Source organism: Dendrobates tinctorius, unplaced genomic scaffold (assembly GCF_039654945.1).
Source record: "Dendrobates tinctorius isolate UK_male_01 unplaced genomic scaffold, ASM3965494v1 ptg000016l, whole genome shotgun sequence".
Classification (NCBI taxonomy): Eukaryota; Metazoa; Chordata; class Amphibia; order Anura; family Dendrobatidae; genus Dendrobates; species Dendrobates tinctorius.
The window spans coordinates 27,809,002-27,831,266 of record NW_027361684.1 but is presented as its reverse complement, the minus strand read 5'-3'; the positions used below and the strand labels follow the sequence as shown (position 1 = coordinate 27,831,266).

Sequence of the window (22,265 nt, the reverse complement as noted above, 5' to 3'; positions counted from 1 at the left end):
CTACAAGAGTATTTGTGAAAGAGGGGGTGAACACAAAGTATATCAGAGGCAATATTGTAGCAGAGGATTACAACATGGGGACACATCTGTAGGGGCAAGGAGAGGGTACTGAGAAAGCAGGGGCCCGTGTGAGTGTGGGATAAGATGCCGATCTCTATGCCACCAGGCCTGCTGTGCAACGGCTACTTGTCATACACTTTAACACAATAACAAAAAAAACAAACAAAAATAAAAAAATAAAAAGGGTCCAGGCCCCAAGTATCCGTTACCTGAGTGGGATGAACAAGATTCCATTAATGATGTTCAGTTGGTCCAGGACACTGGCCATACTGGGAGCCGTGAACTGAAAGGGAACACAAGTATGTGAGCGACCCACCAAGAAGGATGGCTGCTGCACACTTACACCATCCATTAGCCATTACACTCAGTCATATTACTCTCCAAGTACTTAACAGGTGTTGTCGTCCTATGGAGACTTTTTTCTTATGTAAATGAATTTATTTTTGTCTAAAAATCATTTAATTGGGTTTCATTAAACATTTTGGGCCAATTGCCTTTCATAGCTTCTGTGTTGCAGTGTCCATTGCCGGCCGCAGAATGAGTCATCTGACAATCCAGTCAGAAGCCCTTCCACCAAAATCAGCTCACTAACACTTATCTGATTTATGACCGCATCAAAGTTGAATGTGGCGGGAAACAAAGCGCCTGTAAAATCAAAGCTGCAATTTTTTTTCAAGAAACCGAATAGCAAAAAATGATTTCTATCCCCAAATACATGTATTTAAATGGATCCTGTCGGGTCGCATAATGCTATTTATCTAGGGTTAATCGCATTATGGAGGTGCCCGACCACTGTACTGAACTTGAGACACCAGGGAGAAGGTGAACTTTATTCCTTAAATACATGAAACCTGTCTGATCACTGGAAATCCTGTGTCTCCCCCTAGTCTGCGGTTTTAACAGAGCCAGCACTGCTACATCTGACATGACAGGCTAGGTTCACATTTGCGGATGGCAGAGCTGCGGACTTCCTCTGTGAAGCTCCGCCCACTGCCACACCTCCTCCGGACAGCTCTGCCTACGTTGGCCTGCGTACCTATGTTTAACATTGGGTATGCAGGCCAAGCGGATATATGCGGATGCGTCCACATGCGTCATTTTGACGAGGAGGCGACCACATCAAACTGCAATATGTTGCGTTCGACGCAGGTCGCTGCATCGTCAAAATGACGCATGCGGAGGCATCCGCATACATCCATACGGCCTGCATACCCAATGCTAAACATAGGTACGCAGGCCGCATGCAGATGTAGGCGGAGCTTCACGGAAGAAGTCCGCAGCCCTCCGCAGCTCTGCCATCAGCAAATGTGAAGCCAGCCTTACCCTGCAGCACTTCTACATCGGACACGACTTACCCCCGGGCACGGCTACATCTGACACGACACCGTATTGTCTAAATGAAGCCGTAAAGCAGAATCCAGCATACATATTTAACTCTACGCTATCAGATTTAGCTGTGCCAAAGAGAAAAACAAACAAAAAAAAATTTGGACATATGAACAGCCTCACAGAATATCACGGGAAACTGTGCGGTCCAAGAAAACCACAGGTTCCACTCGTCTGATATAAACGATGCATGAGCTTTTACATAGAGTGTCATCCATTTTAACTGATCCATTGCCAAGAATCAATGGGAATAAACCTACTTCAGTGAAAAGAGATTGGGGAAAAAAAAAAAAAGTGATCCTCTTCAGTAGGATGGTAACACACGGAGACGTAAATGCAGCATGAGGACTGCCAAGTCTTCCATTACGTACCACGACAGACACCGGTCACTTACCTTAAGAGGCATGATATTGGCACTGGATCCGTTCTTGTAGATCTCGTTCATTGTGCGCTGCAGGGCCACCGCCTGCTGGGTGAGGTACTTCAAGTACTCAGAACTTTCTTTGGTCTTTTCATGTTGCTCCCCCAGCTGGAAAACGACAAGAAGAAACATTAATAACCAGATTCAAAGCCGCTTTAGGAAAAGTCATTTTAGGCTTTCAACGTAAAGTAACACGATGCCCAGAAACTGCCCTCACAAATCACAACCACCAGATTCATGCTGGAGACCTGAAAAGCTAGAAGCCCACAGTGGTCTACAAAAGGCCACTACGTCACCTGGTTCTTGTATATTGTGTATCCTTCCTTCTCGTGTTGCAACGCCGAGCGAAACTCTCCTTTAGTTTCATAAACACGAGCTACAAGATGGTGACTGCAAAAGACAAAGAGTCTTATTAAAGGGATTGTCTATCTATGGGGACAATTTTTTCTTACTACTTAAATGCAGGATTTGTGGGTTAATAACAGGTATGCAAAATTAGGGTTTAGGAAAGTTGCTTCAAATCCAATAACTGATTCTTATCCTTTTATTTTTAACCATCACGTACGGATTTTTGCACATAACACTCAAAATTATGTACAAGATGAAAAAGAATAATCTGTCTCCAAAAATGCACACAATATTCTATATAAAAATGTATTGAACATTCATTCTACAACTTTATGGGAAATTAATTCTTGCGCCTTTACATTTTCTCTTCCACGCTTCTCTTGATACATTTCCTCCTATAGAAAGCATGTGGATCTTCTCTGTGAAGCATCCAGCAGTGGTCCCCCATCAGGATCACGTGCCATCTACCTTGGTATCGTCGTTCCATCTCCTGGATATCCTATGAATTCTTTGTTCTTCGCCAACAGCACCAAGGTTTTCAGGAAAGTCGTCCAAATGGGAATGTAAAAAAATGTAACTTCAAATTCATCAGACACCCCAAGGCTTGGAAACGTTTCAGCATCAAACATAAAAATGCCTTCCTTCAGTTTTTGTCCGGACAGTTCCGGAATCTCGGTACAAAGGTACTTAAAGTTTCTCTGTCTTTCAGTAAAGCTTTCACAATCTGCTTCTTCTCCAAGCTTAATGTGGAGTGATGAAAGGAGAACATTAGTGGGACCAACTAAACTTCCCACATCTATGTCCTTGAGTCCAGGTTATACACAGGATCTCATTGGCCCACTTTTTTGGCTCCAGTGATGAGTCCTAACCCAGCTGTCCCATTCACACCACAAAAAAGCAAGGGGACTTCATGTATCCTCCTTACTGCCCGACCATCCTTAAAAAGTTCTGTCTTTACTCCCCATAACAACCAATCACAGCGCAGCTTTCATTTCATACTGCTGAGGTAAAATGAAAGCTATGCTATGATTGGATGGTATGGATGCCACCACTGTTCAAAAGCTGGGTGAAGAAAATCTTCTCTGCCCACAGCAGCCGATCGCAGCACAGCGTCCATTAATGGCTAACCAATCTGGTGACACCAAAGTCACCCACCAAAGGTCATGCAAAGGGGTCAAAGTATAGTATAATTAATTACGTTTCAAACTATTTTACCCTTGCAGACCTGGGTTATCATTTTAGTCACTGGGTTACATTAAAAAAATGTTGCACCGTTTTCCTTCTAAAAGCCGTGTTACAGTCTATAGCTGGGTGCAGAAGGAGTTAACTGAAATGGTGTTAGTGAGCTCGTTCACATTATTACGACAAATATTTGCAACTCATCAATTTTTTTCTGAGCTTTTCTGTGCAGGAACCTAAGGGGATGTAGAAGCCAAATGATGCAAAATACTTCATGAAACGCAATTGAAAAAAATGGTTTTTCAGTCCAAATACAAGCACTTGAGTGAGTAGAAGAAAAATAATAATAAAAAACAATAAGATGTCGCTGCAGTATCGCACATGTGTGATTGCCAGCAAGGATCATACATCAGTCCTGTATCCCTGCCCAGCCGTTGTGCCTCTGCCCACATGATCGCACGCTGGGGAACAATGTAATGGGCTCCAACCACAGAATGTACTGAACATGTAGACATCCACTTCCAATAACCTTCAGCGAGTGCAGACATCAACCAGGTCTAGGGAGCAGATGGCTATTCACCTGAGTGCAACCTTCAGAGACTTGGCGCCGTGATATTTGGAGTTGATGGCAAGTGCATTCTCCAGGAAACGAAGAGACAGGTCGTACTCCATCACCCCGTGAAGTACCAGGCCAATGTTACTCTGAGGAGACAACAAAAACTGGATTATAAAAGGGGCAGCAGAAAAACGTAAGGACTCTGTCGGCCGCGTATATGGTCTCCGTGCTCCACTTGGAACAGGGGGCTGTCCAGCACGTCTACGCCGACTACAGATATTCAAGTCATTGGCTAATCAGGTATGAAAACCAGGTCACGAATGTTTGACCAATTCTCATGTCTAGATACAGCTTCAGTTACATTAAGGTTTGCAAGTTGGAATTGTGCCACCGGTCCCCGAAACGTACTACTAGGAAGAGGAGCCTTTAATTTAAAGGTTTATTAAATGTAACATGCTCGCAATTAATCTACTTACATCTAAGAGCGCCATCTCGGGGTGACCTTCTCCGAAAACGAGGAGCATGAGATACCGCGCTCGGTACAGCAGGTTTAATGCAATGGAGAGCTGGTTATTTGCAAAGCAGTACAACGCCAGATGCATCTGCAAGGAAACACGAGGGTCGGTGCGGACACCGGAAACAGATTGGCGTGGATCGTAAAAGTGAGGAGCGATGTAGCAGAGAAGACAATCAGCCAGTGGTCAGATACTACACAGTACTTACATATTCCTGGATGGTGCTGGGGTGTTCAGTACCCAAAATCCGCTCACTCATCAGTACGGCTTTCTGCTGATTGCTTAAGGCCTTACAATACAAAAATCTATTTTCAATCAAGACTTAAAAAAAAAAAAAAAAAAAAAATTGTATAAAAAATAATTTAATATTTTTTAATAGTCACTTTCTTCCAACAAGTGGCCAAGTACAAGGTAAAAACCACACAAACAGAAGCTGTCACAGAGAAAGTCCTCCTGAGCTTTTTTGGCTCTCAGGAACGCCTCACTATATATTTGGACTATTTACCTCCGAGTAGTCGCCCATGATGTAGTTGAGCCGGGCGAGTAGTCGCAGGCAGGCGCAGATCTCTACGTGCATAGCGCCATACACGTTATTAAACAAATTTAAGGCTTCGTTTATTAGTTCACATCCTTCTTTTAGGAAACCTAAGAAAATTTGGGAAATAAGAAAATTGTATAAATTATTCAGGTATTTTACAAGACTGCAGCATAATTATGGAGAAAAAAAAAAAAGTTTCTCGACACCTAAACATCAGTGGTTACTGGACAACTAATGCCAATTTCAGGCCTAGTCAGGGAGCTGCTGACTTTGGATTCCATTTGACTTTACTTAGTAGTGGGTCAGTGAAGCTGCCCACGTGCCTCATCCCCTTCGCCAGCAGCCCCAAGCGCCCTCCGCCCCCTTCGCCGGCAGCCCCAAGCGCCCTCCGCCCCCTTCGCCGGCAGCCCCGCGCCCTCCGCCCCCTTCGCCGGCAGCCCCGCGCCCTCCGCCCCCTTCGCCGGCAGCCCCGCGCCCTCCGCCCCCTTCGCCGGCAGCCCCGCGCCCTCCGCCGGCAGCCCCGCGCCTCACCCTGCTGCACTTTCGCTTGTCCACTTTGGAAGAAATGAAAAGCATCAGAAGCTTTGGGATTAACATGTTTCACCACAGGGAAAATATTCAAGATGTCCTCTTCAGTAAAGGTGGGTTTGTGTCTGCTATCAAAGTGGTACTCTTTGAGCAGGACCTGAGATTGAGAGAGAATCCGACATTTTGTGATGAGTTTAGTTTTTATTCACAACCTATTGAGGGCAAGTCTCATTCACTCTGCATTGCCAGTCCGGGTAATGGTGCCAATAGATACAAGAAATACAGGAAAGGCATGTGGCAATGCTAAGGATTCAGATGTTTTATGGATCCATAATTCTGAGCCTAGAGAAAGAAATGGGCCAGTACTGTACACTCTGTGGGGGCATGTTACCCCCATCCACGGATTCTAAGAGGTAACCTCAGCAGCACAGAACAGATGACTGGATCAGGTTCTGGCTCTTGTAAAGGACCGGGCAGATGATGGATTTTTGCCTTCTCTAGAGCTGTACGGATGGGGTTAAAAAGGGTCCCCCCCCCAGCTGCAGTTTGTAAAAAAAAAAAAAATTTGCCTTTTCTCACCCTTCCTGGGTCCAGTGCAGAGTCTGTCGCTCCCGAGGTCTGTTATTTTCTGTGAACCATTTGGTGAACTCAGTGGCTCGCAGCAGCTTGTGCCGTCAACTTGGGCAGAACTGCAATGTCCGCTATTGGCAGAGATTCAGCACTGGATCAGAGAGGGTGCAGAAAGCAGTTTTTATTTTCAAAGAAACTTTGTTGAGGCTTTCTGATTAAGGAAATCACTTGTCCCCCTGTAAAGGGAATCTGTCAGCAGGTGTTTGCTGTATAATCTGAGAGCAGCGTAACAGAGGGCAAGAAAACCCGATTCTAGTGATATATTACTTACTAGGCTGCTTGGTGTAGTTTTCATAGAATACCCGTTTTCTCCAATGGAAATGTAGCAGAGCCAAGACTTAAAAACTGTATATAATCCCGCAAGCAGCCAATCAGTGGTGAGGGTGGGGTTACACATTAACCTGACTGCTGTGCACATGAGCTTTAGTCCTGCAGTGAATCTCCAGCTGATAAACAGCTTATTGTATTCAAACTAAAGCACAACCTAATGAGTGACATCGCTGGAATCAGGGTCTCCTGTCCTACATTATACTACGCTGTAATACTCGCATCTGAATCTGTTACCTTTAGGGCAAACTTAAACTTCACAAATACAAAAGTACTAGCGACAATTTAAGAAAAAGTCTATTATCTTGTCCGTATGGTTTAGTTTTTATGATTATTCGCCAAACGCTATAAGGCACCATTGCTAGATCACAGAAAATAGTTTTCACCGGTGGGATTTAGGATGAGCTTCATCTGTCAGCGCGAGAAACCAAGGACTAACTGGGCACGAGCACGCAATCTCATCACTAAACTCTTATGAACGCATAGAGTTGAAGCGGATCCGAGAGGTACCTGAATGCCAACTTTGATACAGATTTCTCGGAGGAGGCTGATCTTCTGGAGGTTGTACATCTCCACAGCCTGGTCCACGTTTTCACTAGAAAATATATATATTTTTGACAATGATGTAACATTAATGGTTACGTCTTCTAGTAATCTGGACCAGGTACACAAACTTTTGGTGATTACTTACCATTCAAGACCGAAGTCAAAGTAGGCTTTGGCTTCGGAGCCGATGTTCTTCCATAGCTCCTGGTGGGTGACGCTGGCCCATGCCGTGTTGTCGGCACTATTGAGGTTCCGGTTTTTACGCCTCTTGTTTTTTTTCTTGGAGACCAGCTCATCAGCGGGAAGGTGAGCAACAGAGCTGGGGAAGGAGCTGAGGAAGCAGTTTAAGAAATGGCTAATAGCAGCCGACAGACCCGACAGTTCTACTCCCTGGAGAGAAAATATGGAGAAGCTTCAGTACAAAAAACAGGTTAGAGCACAGCAGAAATTAAGGCCACCCATTGTGTTACCAGCTTTACATGAAATTATTCTGGAATATCTAGAGATGGACACTTTTATATAAGTATTAAGAATCGATCACTAATCAGAAGTAGACACCATGCGCTTTTATGCAAAGAACTTTACAGTCAAGATCTCCTAAGGGTTCATGTACACCGGAGAACTATGGTGCAACCACCGCTGAGTCCCCATAGCAGTATATAGGGGCCTAAACTATTTTTAAATACCTCCAATTTATACAGAAGTTTATTTTTTTTGACTCCTGAAACAAAAAGGAAAAAAAAAAAAAAAAAAAAAAAAAAAGAGTGATGGCAAGCAAAACGATTATCTACAGAACTGTGCTATAAAGTGGCACCATACGACAGCACAAGGAGCATCGGGTATTTGTAGGAGAGAAACATAGGTACTTGTGTGTAAGTGCATATGGCACTTGGTTTTTTTTCTTTAAGCACCTCTTTTTCTGTAGGTAACCGTTTTATTAACCCCTTCATGACCCAGCCTATTTTGACCTTAATGACCTGGCCATTGTTTGCAATTCTGACCAGTGTCCCTTTATGAGGTAATAACTATGGAACACTTCAACGCATCCTAGCAATTCTGAGACTGTTTTTTCGTGACATATTGGGCTTCATGATAGTGGTAAATTTAGGTCAATAATTTTTGCTTTTGTGGAAAAAAATCAGAAATTTGGCAAAAATTTTGAAAATTTAAAATTTTTATTCTGCTAAACCAGAGAGTTATGTGACACAAAATAGTTACTAAATAACATTTCCCACATGTCTACTTTACATCAGCACAATTTTGGAAACAAATTTTTTTTTTTTATTAGGAAGTTAAGAGTTAAAAGTTGACCAGCGATCTCATTTTTACTACAAAATTTACAAAACCATTTTTTTTTTTTTTTTTTTTTTTTTTTTTAGGGACCACCTCACATTTGAAGTCACGTTGAGGGGTCTATATGCCAGAAAATACCCAAAAGTGATATTCTAAAAATTGCACCCCTCAAGCTACTCAAAACTACATTCTAGAAGATTATTAACCCTTCAGGTGCTTCACAAGAAATAAAGCAACGTGGAAGGAAAAAATGGACATTTTAATTTTTCCAACACAAATTTTCTTTTAACATCATTTTTTCATTTTCACATGGGCAACAGGATAAAATGGATCCTAAAATTTGTTGGGCAATTTCTCCTGAGTACACCGATACCTCATATGTGATAATAAACCACTGTTTGGGCGCACGGCAGGGCTCAGAAGGGAAGGAGCACCATTTGACTTTTTTGAATGGAAAATATGCTGTAATATTTAGCGCTTGCAATGTCGCGTTTGGAGAGTCGCTGTGTACCTAAACACTGGAGCTTCCCCACAAGTGACCCCATTTTGGAAACTAGAACCCCCAAGGAACTTATCTAGATGCATAGTGATCAGTTTGAACCCCCAGGTGCTTCACAAATTGATCCGGAAGAAAAAAAAAAAAAAATACTTTTTTTTTCACAAAAATTATAATTTGGCCTCAGGTTTTTCATTTTCACATGGGCAACAGGTTAAAATGGATCCTAAAATTTGTTGGGCAATTTCTCCTGAGTACACCGATACCTCATATGTGGTCATAAACCACTGTTTGGGCGCACGGCAGGGCCCGGAAGGGAAGGAACACCATTTAACTTTTTGAATGAAAAATTAGCTCCAATCGTTATCGGACACCATGGCGCGTTTGTAGAGCCCCTGTGTGAATAAACAGTGAAAACCCCCTACAAATGACAGCATTTTGGAAACTAGACCCCTTAAGGAACTTATCTAGATGTGTAGTGAGCACTTTGAACCCCCAAGTGCTTCACAAAAGTTTATAATGTAGAGCAGTGAAAATAAAAAATTTTTTAGCACGCTATTTTTTATTTTCACATGGCTAACATGAGAAATTGGACCACAAAAGTTGTTGTCCAGTTTGTCCTGAGTACGCTGGTACCCCATATGTGGGGGGGAACCACTGTTTGGGCACATGGCAGGGCTCAGAAGGGAAGGAGCGCCATTTGACTTTAAATAAAAATTAGCTCCAATCGTTAGCGGACACCATGTCGTGTTTGGAGAGCCCCAGTGTGCCTAAACTTTCGAGCTCCCCCACAAATGACCCCATTTTGGAAACTAGACCCCCTAAGGAACTTATCTAGATACATAGTGAGCACTTTGAACCCCCAGGTGCTTCACATAAGTTTACAACGCAGAGCTGTTAAAATAAAAAACTTTTTTCCTAAAAAAATATTTTTTAGTCCGCAATTTATTTTCACAAGGGTAACAGGAGAAATTGGACCCCAAAAAGGAGATTTTTGTGTACTCACCGTAAAATCTCTCTTAGCCTTTAATTGGGGGACACAGAACCGTGGGTGTTATGCTGCTGTCCACTAGGAGGCGACACTGCATAATCTGAAAAAGATTAACTTTGGCTCCTCCTCTGCAGTATACACCCCTGGACGGCGTCAGCCTTCTCCAGTTTTTTGCAAAACCATTAGGAGGAATATACCAGAAACATAAGCATGCCTGTAAGAAGGCTACTATAAACGAGCTCAAACAAACAATGAGAACCCAACCGTAACAGCCCGCAAGGGCAACAGGGTGGGAGCTGTGTCCCCCAATTAAAGGCTAAGAGAAATATTTTACGGCGAGTACACAAAAATCTCCTTCACTCTGTCGCCTAATTGGGGGACACAGAACCATGGGACAAAGCAGTGGACGAATATTGTGCTGACAGTCCCCTAGATTTGGGGTACTGCTGCCTGCAGGACCAGTCTACCCAGACTCGCATCCGCTGAGGACTGAGTATGCACTCTGTAGTGTTTTGTAAATGTGTGCAGGCTAGTCCAAGTGGCTGCCTTACACACTTGATGTGCCGAGGCTTGATGCCGAATGGCCCAAGAGGCTCCTACCGCCTGCGTAGTGTGCGCCGTGATACCGGCCGGAAGAGGAGAATTGACAAGGCGGTAAGCCTCTTGTATGGTGGACTTGATCCACCTAGCAAGGGTGGCTTTGGAAACCGGTAGGCCCTTGCGAACGCCTTCTGGAAGAAGGAAAAGTGAATCAGACTTCCGGAAGGGAGCAGTCCTAGACACGTAAATACGCAATGCCCTGACAAGGTCAAGCGTATGCAGAGCCTTCTCCACTCTATGAACAGGAACCGGGCAAAGAGATGGTAGTGAGATTTCCTCATTGAGGTGGAAGCTTGACACAACCTTCGGAAGGAAGCATGGGACTGTACGGAGAACCACCTTGTCCTGATGGAAAACCAGAAAGGGTTGTCTGCAGGAAAGTGCTGAAAGTTCGGGCACCCTGCGTAGCGAGGTGATTGCCACCAGAAAGACCACGTTCTGTGACAGAAGGCGGAGTGAGACCTCCTTAAGGGGTTCGAAAGGAGGCGTCTGCAATGCTGTCAAGACCAGGTTGAGGTCCCACGTCTCCAATGGATGTTTGCAGGGGGGAACCAATCGGGAAACCCCTTGGAGAAAAGTCCTCACTTGCGGCTTATTAGGAATACGCCTCTGAAAGAGCACTGAAAGCGCTGACACTTGGCTCTTAAGCGAGCCCAGGGATAGCCTGGCGTCCAGGCCTGACTGAAGGAAACCGAGGACCTTTGGAAGAGAGTAGGGAAGTGGGACCTGTCCGCGAGATTCGCACCATGTGAAGAAAGCCTTCCAGGTATGATAGTAAATCCTGGCTGAAGCTGGCTTTCGAGCCCTGATCATGGTTTTAACGACGTCCGATGAAAAACCTGCTTGGGTCAAAACCCAGGTCTCAATGGCCACGCCATCAAATTGAGAGCCCCTGAGTTCTGGTGGAAGAACGGGCCTTGTGACAGAAGGTCGGGACGTGTGGGGAGACGCCAGGGAGCGTTTGCTGTGAGTTGCACGACGTCGGCGTACCATGTACGTCTGGTCTAGTCTGGAGCGATCAGGATGGTGGGAACTCCCTCTTGCTTGATCTTCCTCAGGACTCTGGAGATCAGGGGGAGGGGTGGAAAAATGTACAGAAGCTGGAATTGGGTCCAGTCCTGAACCATGGCATCTGCTCCTAGCGACCGCGGATCGCGCGTCCTGGCCATGAAATTGGGAACCTTGGCATTGAGATGGGATGCCATCAGATCCACGCCCAGGGTCCCCCAGCGATAGCAGATCTGACGAAAAACTTCAGGATGGAGAGACCACTCCCCCGAGTCCATTCCTTGTCTGCTGAGATAGTCAGCTTCCCAGTTGTCCACACCCGGAATGTGGACCGCAGAGAGTACCGACCTCGCATCCTCCGCCCAGTGTAGGATACGTGTTACTTCGTTCATCTCCTGGATGCTGCGGGTGCCGCCTTGATGGTTCACGTATGCCACCGCCGTGGCATTGTCCGACTGTACTCCGATATGAGAGTCTGCTAGCAAGTGATGAAAGGCTTTCAATGCCAGGAAGATGGCCCAAATTTCCAGGATGTTGATGGGCATGTTCGCTTCCATTGGTGACCACTTGCCTTGCGCTCTGTGATGTAGGTGCACCGCGCCTCAACCCGTAAGGCTTGTGTCGGTGGTCAAAACCTTCTATTGACCGGAGAGAAAGGATTTTCCCCTTGCAAGCGAGGTTGGCTTGAGCCACCAGTGCAGGGACCTCCTGGTTTTCGATAATAACCGGAACTCCCTGTCAAGGGAGAACGGATTCCTGTCCCAGGACTTGAGGATGGCCAGTTGAAGAGATCTGAGGTGAAACTGGGCAAATGGTACCGCCTACATTGCTGCTGCCATCCTGCCAAGTACTCTCATGGCATAACGGAGAGATCGGGGGGACTTGCGGAGGAGAGTGCGAACTCCCAAATGGAGGGCCAGTGCCTTGTCCCTGGGGAGGATCACCAGACCCCTGGAGGTGTCGAATAGCATCCCCAAGGAGGCCAGAGACTGACTCGGGGTAGTCGAGGACTTCTGTAAATTGACTAACCATCCCAGGCGACTCAGAGTGTCGATTGGGATTGAGACGTTGACCTCGCAGTCCTTGAAGGTGGGGGCCTTGACGAGAAGGTCGTCCAGGTATGGAACGACTATGCCTCTGGAGTGTAGAACGTCCATGGTGGCTGCCATGACCTTTGTAAATGTTCTGGGAGCCGTGGCGAGACCGAACGGGAGGGCCACAAGCTGGTAATGGTCTTGGTTGATTGCGAATCTGAGAAATCTCTGATGGGCGGGAGCAATCGGTATATGCAGGTATGCGTCCTGTATGTCTATGGAGGCGAGATATTCTCCTTTTTCCATGGACGCAACGATTGACCGGAGAGATTCCATGTGAAAGTGACGAACTCGAACATACTTGTTGAGTTGCTTGAGGTCTAGTATGGGTCGGACGCTGCCTCCCTTCTTGGGCACCACGAACAGATTGGAGTAGAACCCTCGGAAGCGCTCGTCTGCTGGAACCGGTACTATGACTCCTGGTTGCAGGAGGGAAGAAACCGCTTGATGGAAGGCTCGAGCTTTGAGTGGAGGCTTTGGAGGAACGGAGAGAAAGAACCTGTGCGGTGGGCTGGTAGTAAACTCGATCTTGTATCCTGAAGACACTATTTCCTTGACCCACTTGTCTTCTGTAATAGGAAGCCAGACCTGCTGAAAGAGTAGCAGTCGTGCGGCCACAAGTGGGGTGTCTTCCGGAGGGCATGAGTCATGATGAGGGGAAAGTCTGAGCTTTTCCTCCTTTGGATTTTGCCTGGCTTGCTTTTGACTGCCAGTTCCTGTCCGGCCTCTGTGCCGCCCGTGTGTTGTCTCTGCAGGGGGAGCGGTTACGATTTTGTGCTGGGCGCGAGACGGACCAGCCTGAAGAATTCCGAAAGGATCGGAAACGAGATTGATTACGTCTTTTAAATGTGTGTTTTGGTTTTAGTTGAGGGAGAGAAGTACTTTTACCCCCAGTAGTATTGGATATCATTGTATCCAGCTTTTCACCGAAAAGATGTCCACTGAAGTACGGGAGATTTGTCAAGGGCTTTTTTGAGGCCGCATCCGCCTTCCATTCTCTCAGCCAGAGAATACGCCGGATTGTGATGGCGTTTGATGCTATTTCCGCTACCCCTCTTGCAGAATCCAACACTGCATGGACCATGTAATCTGCCACTACTGCAATTTGCACCGCCTGGTCTGCCAGCTGAGGATTTGAAGCTTGGAGGCCCTGTTGCAATAGATTAGCCCAGGCCAAAATGGCCTTGGCTGCTCAAACTGAAGCAAATGCGGGAGCCAGAGAGGCACCTGCTGCTTCGAAGATTGAACGAGCCATGCGTTTTACCTGTCTGTCTGCTGCGTCCTTGAGGGTTGAGCTGTCCGGCAGTGAGAGAAGTGTTTGTGCTGCCAGCCTAGAAACTGGGGGATCCACTTCAGGCGGATCTGTCCAATCCTTAGTGTCCTTCTGTGGGAAGGGGTACTTTGCTTCCAAGTATTTGCGATTGGCGAATTTTTTCTCAGGCTGCGAAAAATGCTTAGAAAGTATTTTTTGAAATTCCGGGTGATTAGATGGTTTCTGAACACTCTCGAAGGAAATCTTGTGCTCTGGTGCTTCCGGGGTTGGATCAGAAATGTCCAGCACCCGAAGGATGGAAGAGATTATATCCTCAACTAGCGCCGTATTGCTAGGGGGACAAGGGACCAGAGTGTTCTCTGTTTCATTATCTGAGTTAGAGTCACATATGCCCTCTGAGTCTTGCGCATCGCTAAGGAGCTCCCTAGCGGGCGAACTAGGGCGGAGGTGTTCTGTGGTCTTGGATCGTTGTGGAGATCCGCATTGTCTTTCTCTATCAGGGGACGTTCTCGGTGACCTGGAGCCACTGTGTCTCTCCCTGGAGGGGGGCGACCTAGTGCTATGTGAGGACGCAGATGAACGCGACCTGTGGGTCCGCTTACGTCTCAAACTGTCGGAAGCGGTCTGTCCCTGAGACCGGATGTCCCTTTGCTGGGTAACGTTCATAGCCGAGACATGACCCTGCAGAGCCTGCAGTAGTGTGGAGGTCAGGTTATCTATAGACTGTGTCAGACTGCGACATCTGAGTCGCCCATTCCGGCGCAGCAGCGGTCGCAGAAGCGTTGGTAGGGACTTCTTGGGGTTCTGATCCTGTGTTTTGGGTACAGTCCTGGCAGTGCGGGTACGTGCTGCCGCTGGGGAGAGTGGCTTTGCAGGCTGTACAGACTGCATAAAAGCAGTCTTGTCTGGTCCTTTTCCTTGAGCCCGACATAGTGCCTAGAGGCTGATTAGCAGAGGCCCTACAGGGGTATCTACGCAGAGTAAAAGGAATAGGGGAGCGTTATAGGTTATATGAACTCACAGCTGAGTACAGAGAACCCAGCTGTGATCTTACCCCACCGGTGCGCCCCCTAGGTCCAGCGCCGATAAATCCCAGTCCTGTGCCCCCCAGAGACCGCTGTGCTGCCTTCAGCTTCAGCAAGATGACCACCGGAATTCTGAGGTGGAGGGGGCGGAGAGCTGAAAAGGGCGCGCTGAGCTATGTAAAAGCGCGCCCTTCCTGACTCGATCCGCCCCTTCTATGACACTACGGAGTGTCATTTTCGTCATCCGGGGGGCGGGAATAAGGCGGTGACTTCGGCTAGGCCGAAGCCGCGGCCTAGATTTGATACCTCATGCCCAGAAGGGCTCCAGGATGGCGCGGTTGTCCGGGGGGGGGGGGGGGGGGGTCGGATTCAAACCAGACCACCCCGGATTGAATGGTAGGCTAGAGGTGGGGTCATGAGCGCAACCTGGGACTTGTGGGGGGTCCCTTTGAGGCGCTATGCAGCTGGTGCTGCCGAAGAGACAGGGGCGCAGGGAGCCCTGTCTCTGACAAGTGCCATGCCTGCCTGCACCTCCCCCAGTCCCAACAGGAGCCCGCAGCTGGGCTGGGGTCCCTGGACTTGTAAGTGGCCGAATGGTGACTGGTACAGGCCCTACCTGCGGTGTCTCAACCTAATGCCCCCAGAGGGGGATTAGGGAGGGTGCTGCTGTCACCGTCAGGGGCTTCATCCTATCCTCGACCTCAATCCAGAGCCCAAGGGAACTGGGGAAGGAGGGGGGTTCTCGACTTCGAACCAGTACCCGAAGGACTGGGGAAGGAGCGACATGGGGAAGAGCCATGTCGACCTCAACCGGGTACCCCTTAATAGGGGACCGAGGAGGGAACCATGCTGGGAGTCTCGCTGGAGACCCGCTTTTCTTCATCTGTAATCTGTCCAGGGGTGTATACTGCAGAGGAGGAGCCAAAGTTAATCCTTTTCAGATTATGCATAGCGTCGCCTCCTAGTGGACAGCAGCATAACACCCACGGTTCTGTGTCCCCAAATTAGGCGACAGAGTAAGTTGTTGTACAGTTTGTCCTGAGTACGCTGGTACCCATATGTGGGGGGGAACCACTGTTTGGGCACACGTTGGGGCTCAGAAGGGAGAAGGGAAGTAGTTACATTTTGAAATGCTGACTTTGATGGCATGGTCAGCGGGCATCATGTTACATTTGCAGAGCCCCTGTGTGCCTAAATAGTAGAAACCCCCCACATGTGACCTCATTTTGGAAACTAGACCCCCCAAGGAACTTATCTAGATGTGTGGTGAGCACCTTGAACCCCCAAGTGCTTCACAGTTTATAATGCAGAGCCGTGAAAAAAAATCATTTTTTTTCCTTAAAAAAAAAAAAAAAAAAAAAAAAAAAAGGTTTTAGCCCGCAATTTTTTTTTTTCACAAGTGTAACAGGATAAATTGTACCCCAAAAGTTGTTGTCCAGTTTGTCCTGAGTACGCTGGTACCCCATATATGGTGGTGGGGGTAACTATTGTTTGGGCACACGTCAGGGCTCGGAATTGAAGTAGTGACGTTTTGAAATGCAGACTTTGATGGAATAGTCTGCGGTCGTTGTTGCGTTTGCAGAGCCCCTGATGTGCCTAAACAGTGGAAACCCCCCACAAGTGACCCCATTTTGGAAACTAGACCTTCCAAGGAACTTATCTAGATGTGTTGTGAGCACTTTGAACCCCCAAGTGCTTCACAGAAGTTTATAATGCAGAGACGTGAAAATGAAAAAAATCATATTTTTTCCACAAAAATAATTTTTTATCCCCCAATTTTTTTTATTTTCCCAAGGGTAACAGGAGAAATTAGTCCCCAAAAGTTGTTGGGCAAATTTTTCCTGAGTACGCTGATACCCCATATGTTGGGGTAAACCACTGTTTGGGCACATGTCGGGGCTTGGAAGGGAGGGAGCACCGTTTGACTTTTTGAACGCAAAATTGGCTGGAATCAATGGTGGCAACATGTCGCGTTTGGAGACCCCTGATGTGCATAAACAGTGGAAACCCTTCAAATCTATCTCCAACCCTAACACACCCCTAACCACAACCCTAACCCCAACACATCTCTAACCCTAATCCCAACCCTAGCCATAACCCTAACCCCAACACACCCCTAACCCTAATTCCAACCCTAACCACAAGCCTAACCCTAACACACCCCTAACCCTAATCTTAACCCTAATTCCAACTCTAACCCTAACTCCACCCTAACCCTAATTGCAACCCTAACCCCAACCCTAACCCTTAGGCTGAGTTCACACGTGGCTTTTTTTCGCGTTTCCGCGGCGGTTTTAACCTCGCGATTTTGCCGCGAAAACTAAGCATCCCATGCATTCCTATGGGATTCCGCAATGCTGTACTAATGCTGCGGTTTTTACCGCGGTGGAATCGCTTCGCGGTAAAAACCGCAGCATGCTCATTAATTTGCGGAATCGCGGCGATCCCGCACCCATAGGAATGCATTGTTCCGCTTACCTCCCGCATGTGGCTGTGCACACCATGCGGAAAGTAAGCAGAACATTTGCGGATGGTACCCACGGTCCGGAGGAGAGGAGACTGTCCTCCGGGCTTTGGGTACCATATCCCTGTAAAAAATAGAATTTAAAAATAAAAAATATTGTATTCTCACGCTCCGACGTCCCGCGCAGTCTTCCCGCTTCTCTCCACGCTCTCGTTCCCAGTAGTCCTTTGCGAAAATGCCCGCGATGGCGTCCGTTCTCGCGGGATCGCGAAGTCTCGCGGTCATTCGCGCGACGTCATCGCGAATTACCGCGAGACGTCGCGATCCCTCGAGAACTGACGTCATCGCGGGCATTTTCGCAAAGGATTACTGGGAACGGATGCGCGGGACATCGGAGGGTAAGAATAACACCATTTTTAATTTTTTTTTTACATTCTATCTTTTACTATTGATGCCGCATAGGCGGCCTCAGTAGTAAAAAGTTGGTCACACTTGTCAAACACTATGTTTGACGAGTGTGACCAACCTGTCAATCAGTTCTCCAAGCGATGCTACAGATCGCTTGGAGAACGCTAGCATTTTGCAAGCTAAATACGCTTGCAAAATGCTAGTTTTTCCGCGGGAAAATCACGGGAATTTAAAATGCGATTTTCCCGCGGACTGGAATTCCGGAATTCTCGCGGTAATTTCCACGAGAGTTCCGGTACGTGTGCACTTAGCCTAATTCTAACCCTAACGGAAAAATAAAAATATTTTCTTTATTTTGTCAGTTGTGCCTACCTATGGGGGTGATAATCGGGGGGGTTTATTTACTTTTTATTTCATTTTGATCACTGTGAGAGTGATCAAAATGAAAGAATGGAATCTGCAGCCGGCAGATTCGGGCGGGCGCACTACGCATGCGCCCGCCATTTTCCAAGATGGCGGTGCCCATGATCCGGACCCGCGGGACACCGGGAGCGACAGGGGGACTCAGAAGGTACTGGGGGGGTGAGGGGGGGGGGGGAAATCGGAGGGAAGGGGAGGGAGAGATGATGACAGCGGCGGCAGATCGCCGCTGTCATTCAGTGGCAGGGGGGGGGGGGGTTGGTCGATCGGGTCGGTGTCACCAGCCATGTCCGATGCTACTGCAGCATCGGCCATGGCTGGATTGTAATATTTTATCAATTTTCATTGATGAAATATTACTATCGCTCTGATTGGCTGTTAAAAGTGAAACAGCCAATCAGAGCGATCGTAGCCACGTGGGGGCAAAGCCACGCCCCTGTGGTGAATTAGAAAGCCCCCTGTATCTGCGGGTCAGGTGACCTTTCATTGACCCCGGTCACCCAACCCGCAGGGGGGCTTTGAAGTCATGACACAGGGTATGCGTCATGGGTCGGATTGGCACCGACTTTCATGACGCATACGCTGTGTCACAGGTCGGGAAGGGGTTAATTATATCGCCACCCTATCCACAAAATCCTGGAAAGACTCGCATATAACCGACTCATATCTGGTGCAATTTCTATAAAGTTATTATACAGCTACAATGCGAACAAGCACATGTTGGCATTAGGGCAATGCATAGGTGTACGTTCACACTGTGACCATATGACAAAGTGGCCACAGTGTGAATTCACACCTACGCATGGCACTTATACCAACTAGTGATGAGTGAGAGTGTACTCCGATAAGGTGTTATCCGAGCATGCTCAGGTGCTAACCTAGTGTCTTCAGAGTGCTCGAATAATATGTTCGAGCCCCTGCGGCGGCATGTCTTGTAGATATTTGACAGCCGTAACACATGCATGGATTTCTTGTTGGTTTGTCAATCCCTGTATGGGTTGCGGCTGTCGAACAGCTGCGGGGACTTGGACATTTTCCAAACTGCTCAGATAATCTGTTATTTGCTCATCACTATTATGCTCTGACTCAATTTTTTTTTGGCTTTGCGGCAGTTTTTTGTACTTTTTACAAACAAGGGTGTGACTCCCCCCCTTTTTGGGCTGTTCATTTTGTTTATATAGCTCTCCACGGACGGGGGGCTGCACAGTCGGGTCTGGGTCAAGCTCTGAACTTATCTATTTTGATACCTGCTGTCACAGTGAGAACTACAAGAATTACATACAGTCACAATTGAGTACACCTTGGCGCGGTGGGATGGCTTACGCTTTTATGATCAAAACCGTGTTAAGTACCCCATGTTATTTTCATGCACTACTAGTACTTATTCTTTAACTTACTGCAGGGTATCTGCTCATTTTTATCTTGGCTTCTATACTGTAGACAAAGTAAACGGCCGGTGGGCTCAGATGGGCGCATTTCACAATTCGTATACGGACCGCCATGCCCAGCCTGACAGCAGGTCTTCGGACCCGAGTCTCATGTATCTATGAGGCTGTAAGTTCAGATCAGGAGACCTGCGACCAGTACGAGCACTGAAATACGCCCGTCTGTGTCCGGCCTAAGGCGAGTCTTGCAGTCGTGTAGATTTTGGTGTTACCTGCAGGTAGGTCTTGAAGATGTGCTTTGCAGACCTGGTAATCACTTCACTTATTAGGATTTTCTAGAAAAACAATGATGAAAACGTTATTTCGTTTTGTGATACAAGTCTAATTTCCTTCAAAGACAATGAGCTGAACTTTGCCAAAAGTAACAGGATAAACATCATTCAAAATATTTTAATGACACAAAAAGGCAGCCGTATGGGTGGAAAACTATCAGAGAAACAGACCCTGAAGAGTGGGCCGGCACTGCGGTAAGGTTCTCATTGAAGGACGGGATACATTCCCAGAAATGATCAGAATAATGCACAAACAAAAACGTAAACCTGATTTTAAGAGAAAAAGAAATGGAAACACACTCACGTAGACATGATCCAGCTGGGATGGGAGAGGGAATTTTTTGACAATTTCTATAACTTTGCCCAAGTAGCGCATGTTGATCCCTCTCTGGTGCATTGCTTCAGCCAGGGTGGCTCCGTCCATGGGGACTACATTGTGGTCAAGGCAGTCCTTGATCTGCAAAACAGAATTTTATCACATCCATCTTTGGATATGCAGGAACACCTCCAGGCCGCTGGAGGGGGGGGGGGGGGGGATGACAATGACAGACGACGTTACAGGGGTTTCCTTCCCACTTTTGGAGACAGATTTATTTTTTTCTACTTAAATGCATGTATTTGGGGATAATCATTTTTGCAATTGTTTTAAATGAAAAAAATGTTTTTTTTGGGCTTTTACAGCCTTTGCTTGCACATTCAACTTTGATATAGTATGTGCTTATGCATCAGTTCAGAGAATGACATAACAGACGCCTTGTCGGGGCCATCAGAGCGAGCTGACAGATTCTCAGTTACCTCAATCAGCAGCTGGGAATAGACCGTGCAACTCAGAGGCTACAGGAGGAAAACGGTGCAACATTTTTACAATTAGAAAAATTATTTTTAGCCCCAATTACATGTATTTATGAAAAAAAAAGTCGACAACCCCTTTAATACACAACAAAGAAGCAGAGTCCTTACCAAGCACGGGATCTGACAGGACAGGACAAAGGCGGCGGCGTCCTTCAGCAGTTGCTTCTGATTCAGGACTTCAGCCTGCGAGGACTCGGGGAAACGCACCCCTGTTGTCAGAGAACAGACAAGACAGACATGGTCACCTGATGACCTGAATGATCTGGGTTATGAACAACGTAGTGACACCAAGAGGTCCCAAGTTTCCTCATCCCCAATGCTTCCATAATCACCATAGTTCTGCCCTCCCCAGGAGATCCTCAGCTCTCCGGAATTGTATGGTTTATTAAATACTTAATCCTGGAGCATAAAATGCATGAAATGACAACTGGGTGTTGTTCACAGGGCGTGTCCCTACATAGTCTGCACTGATTGGACAGCAGCAGAGAAACACCCCAACTGGTCACACCCAAATGTCAATTTACTCATAAATGTCTAAGAGGAACAGCACAAGGCAGAAAAGTAGTTTCATGTGGATTACACTTATATGCTGCAATAATCAGGAGAGGCGACGGGTATAGTTTGTGTGAATCGATTCCCAAGTCCAGCAGACAGGGTCAATAATTTGTGGCCCCTGGACAGGAGCCCAAGAACCTCCTCCTGCCTCCCAGCATCCTCAGCTCTTCTGTTGATTAGCCGGCCTGGTGTGACGCCAATAAGACGTTGTGCCAAGCCAGGTATTCACGAGAAGAGCCGCGGATGTCAGGAGGCTCCCGTCCAGCGGACACAGATGACTGATCTGATCTCTGCACCGGGTCCTGCTAATCATTTCAAACAAACTCTACTGTCACATTCTCTTTAAAGAACTCTCCATAATGTAGACCAGACATTCACTGCAAGCCAAAAGAAGCTTCTAATTAATGTAATCATGAAAAGAATGGGATAAATCCAAATTTCAATGAAATATGTCTAACAGCAGGCAGGCAATGTGAGAGAATTTAATAAAATAACCAGAAAGTTTCAAGTCCTCTACTGTTCAGCGATGTTACTCCAGTTGACACTGCAGACCCAGACGGTATATCATTCTCATACCCAAAACAACCAAGTACCATATTCGCCAGCACTACTGCCGAGAGCGGAGATCGGCTGCCGCGATCACAAGAACCATGTAGAGGACATCCTCAAAGTAGGATAGGCGGGGACCACCAGAGTAGCTTTTCTAGAGTATTAGGGGCTTTGAAAGGTGATGTATGGTAATTTTACCATGTTAACACATAGCCTTCTTCCAAAATAAATATATATATATTTTTTTTTTTTTTTTTCACACAGATACATACATATCTATTAGTCAGCATTATTTTTTTTCTTAAAATTACCTGGAGAGAAGATGTCTAGATTGAAACGAATATCAAAAGAGGTCTCAGTGACTGAGCCCACCGCCTGGCATGCATTCCTTATCACTTCCCTGCTCTTCTGATCCACTAGAAGCAAAAAAAAAAAAAAAGGCAGAAAATAAATACTGGGATTCAGTTGCAACAAATGGAATAAATA

The 22,265-nt window shown here is 46.7% G+C and overlaps 1 protein-coding gene across 2 annotated transcripts in view; it reads right to left on the bottom strand.

Annotated features, from left to right (window-relative positions):
* The window catches only part of CLUH (clustered mitochondria homolog), a 67,774-nt gene that overhangs the window by 2,725 nt on the left and 42,784 nt on the right, over positions 1 to 22,265 (bottom strand). For both annotated transcript variants that reach the window (XM_073565591.1, XM_073565592.1), the window contains exons 12-25: positions 22,091 to 22,195; positions 20,784 to 20,884; positions 20,128 to 20,280; positions 19,764 to 19,826; positions 7,180 to 7,424; positions 6,999 to 7,083; positions 5,535 to 5,688; positions 4,971 to 5,110; positions 4,674 to 4,754; positions 4,427 to 4,552; positions 3,975 to 4,096; positions 2,164 to 2,257; positions 1,841 to 1,975; positions 270 to 343 (exon numbers count right to left, since the gene is read on the bottom strand). In XM_073565591.1, the coding sequence (XP_073421692.1) occupies positions 270 to 343; positions 1,841 to 1,975; positions 2,164 to 2,257; positions 3,975 to 4,096; positions 4,427 to 4,552; positions 4,674 to 4,754; positions 4,971 to 5,110; positions 5,535 to 5,688; positions 6,999 to 7,083; positions 7,180 to 7,424; positions 19,764 to 19,826; positions 20,128 to 20,280; positions 20,784 to 20,884; positions 22,091 to 22,195 (1,678 nt within the window). The remainder of the gene's footprint in view (positions 1 to 269; positions 344 to 1,840; positions 1,976 to 2,163; positions 2,258 to 3,974; positions 4,097 to 4,426; positions 4,553 to 4,673; positions 4,755 to 4,970; positions 5,111 to 5,534; positions 5,689 to 6,998; positions 7,084 to 7,179; positions 7,425 to 19,763; positions 19,827 to 20,127; positions 20,281 to 20,783; positions 20,885 to 22,090; positions 22,196 to 22,265) is intronic.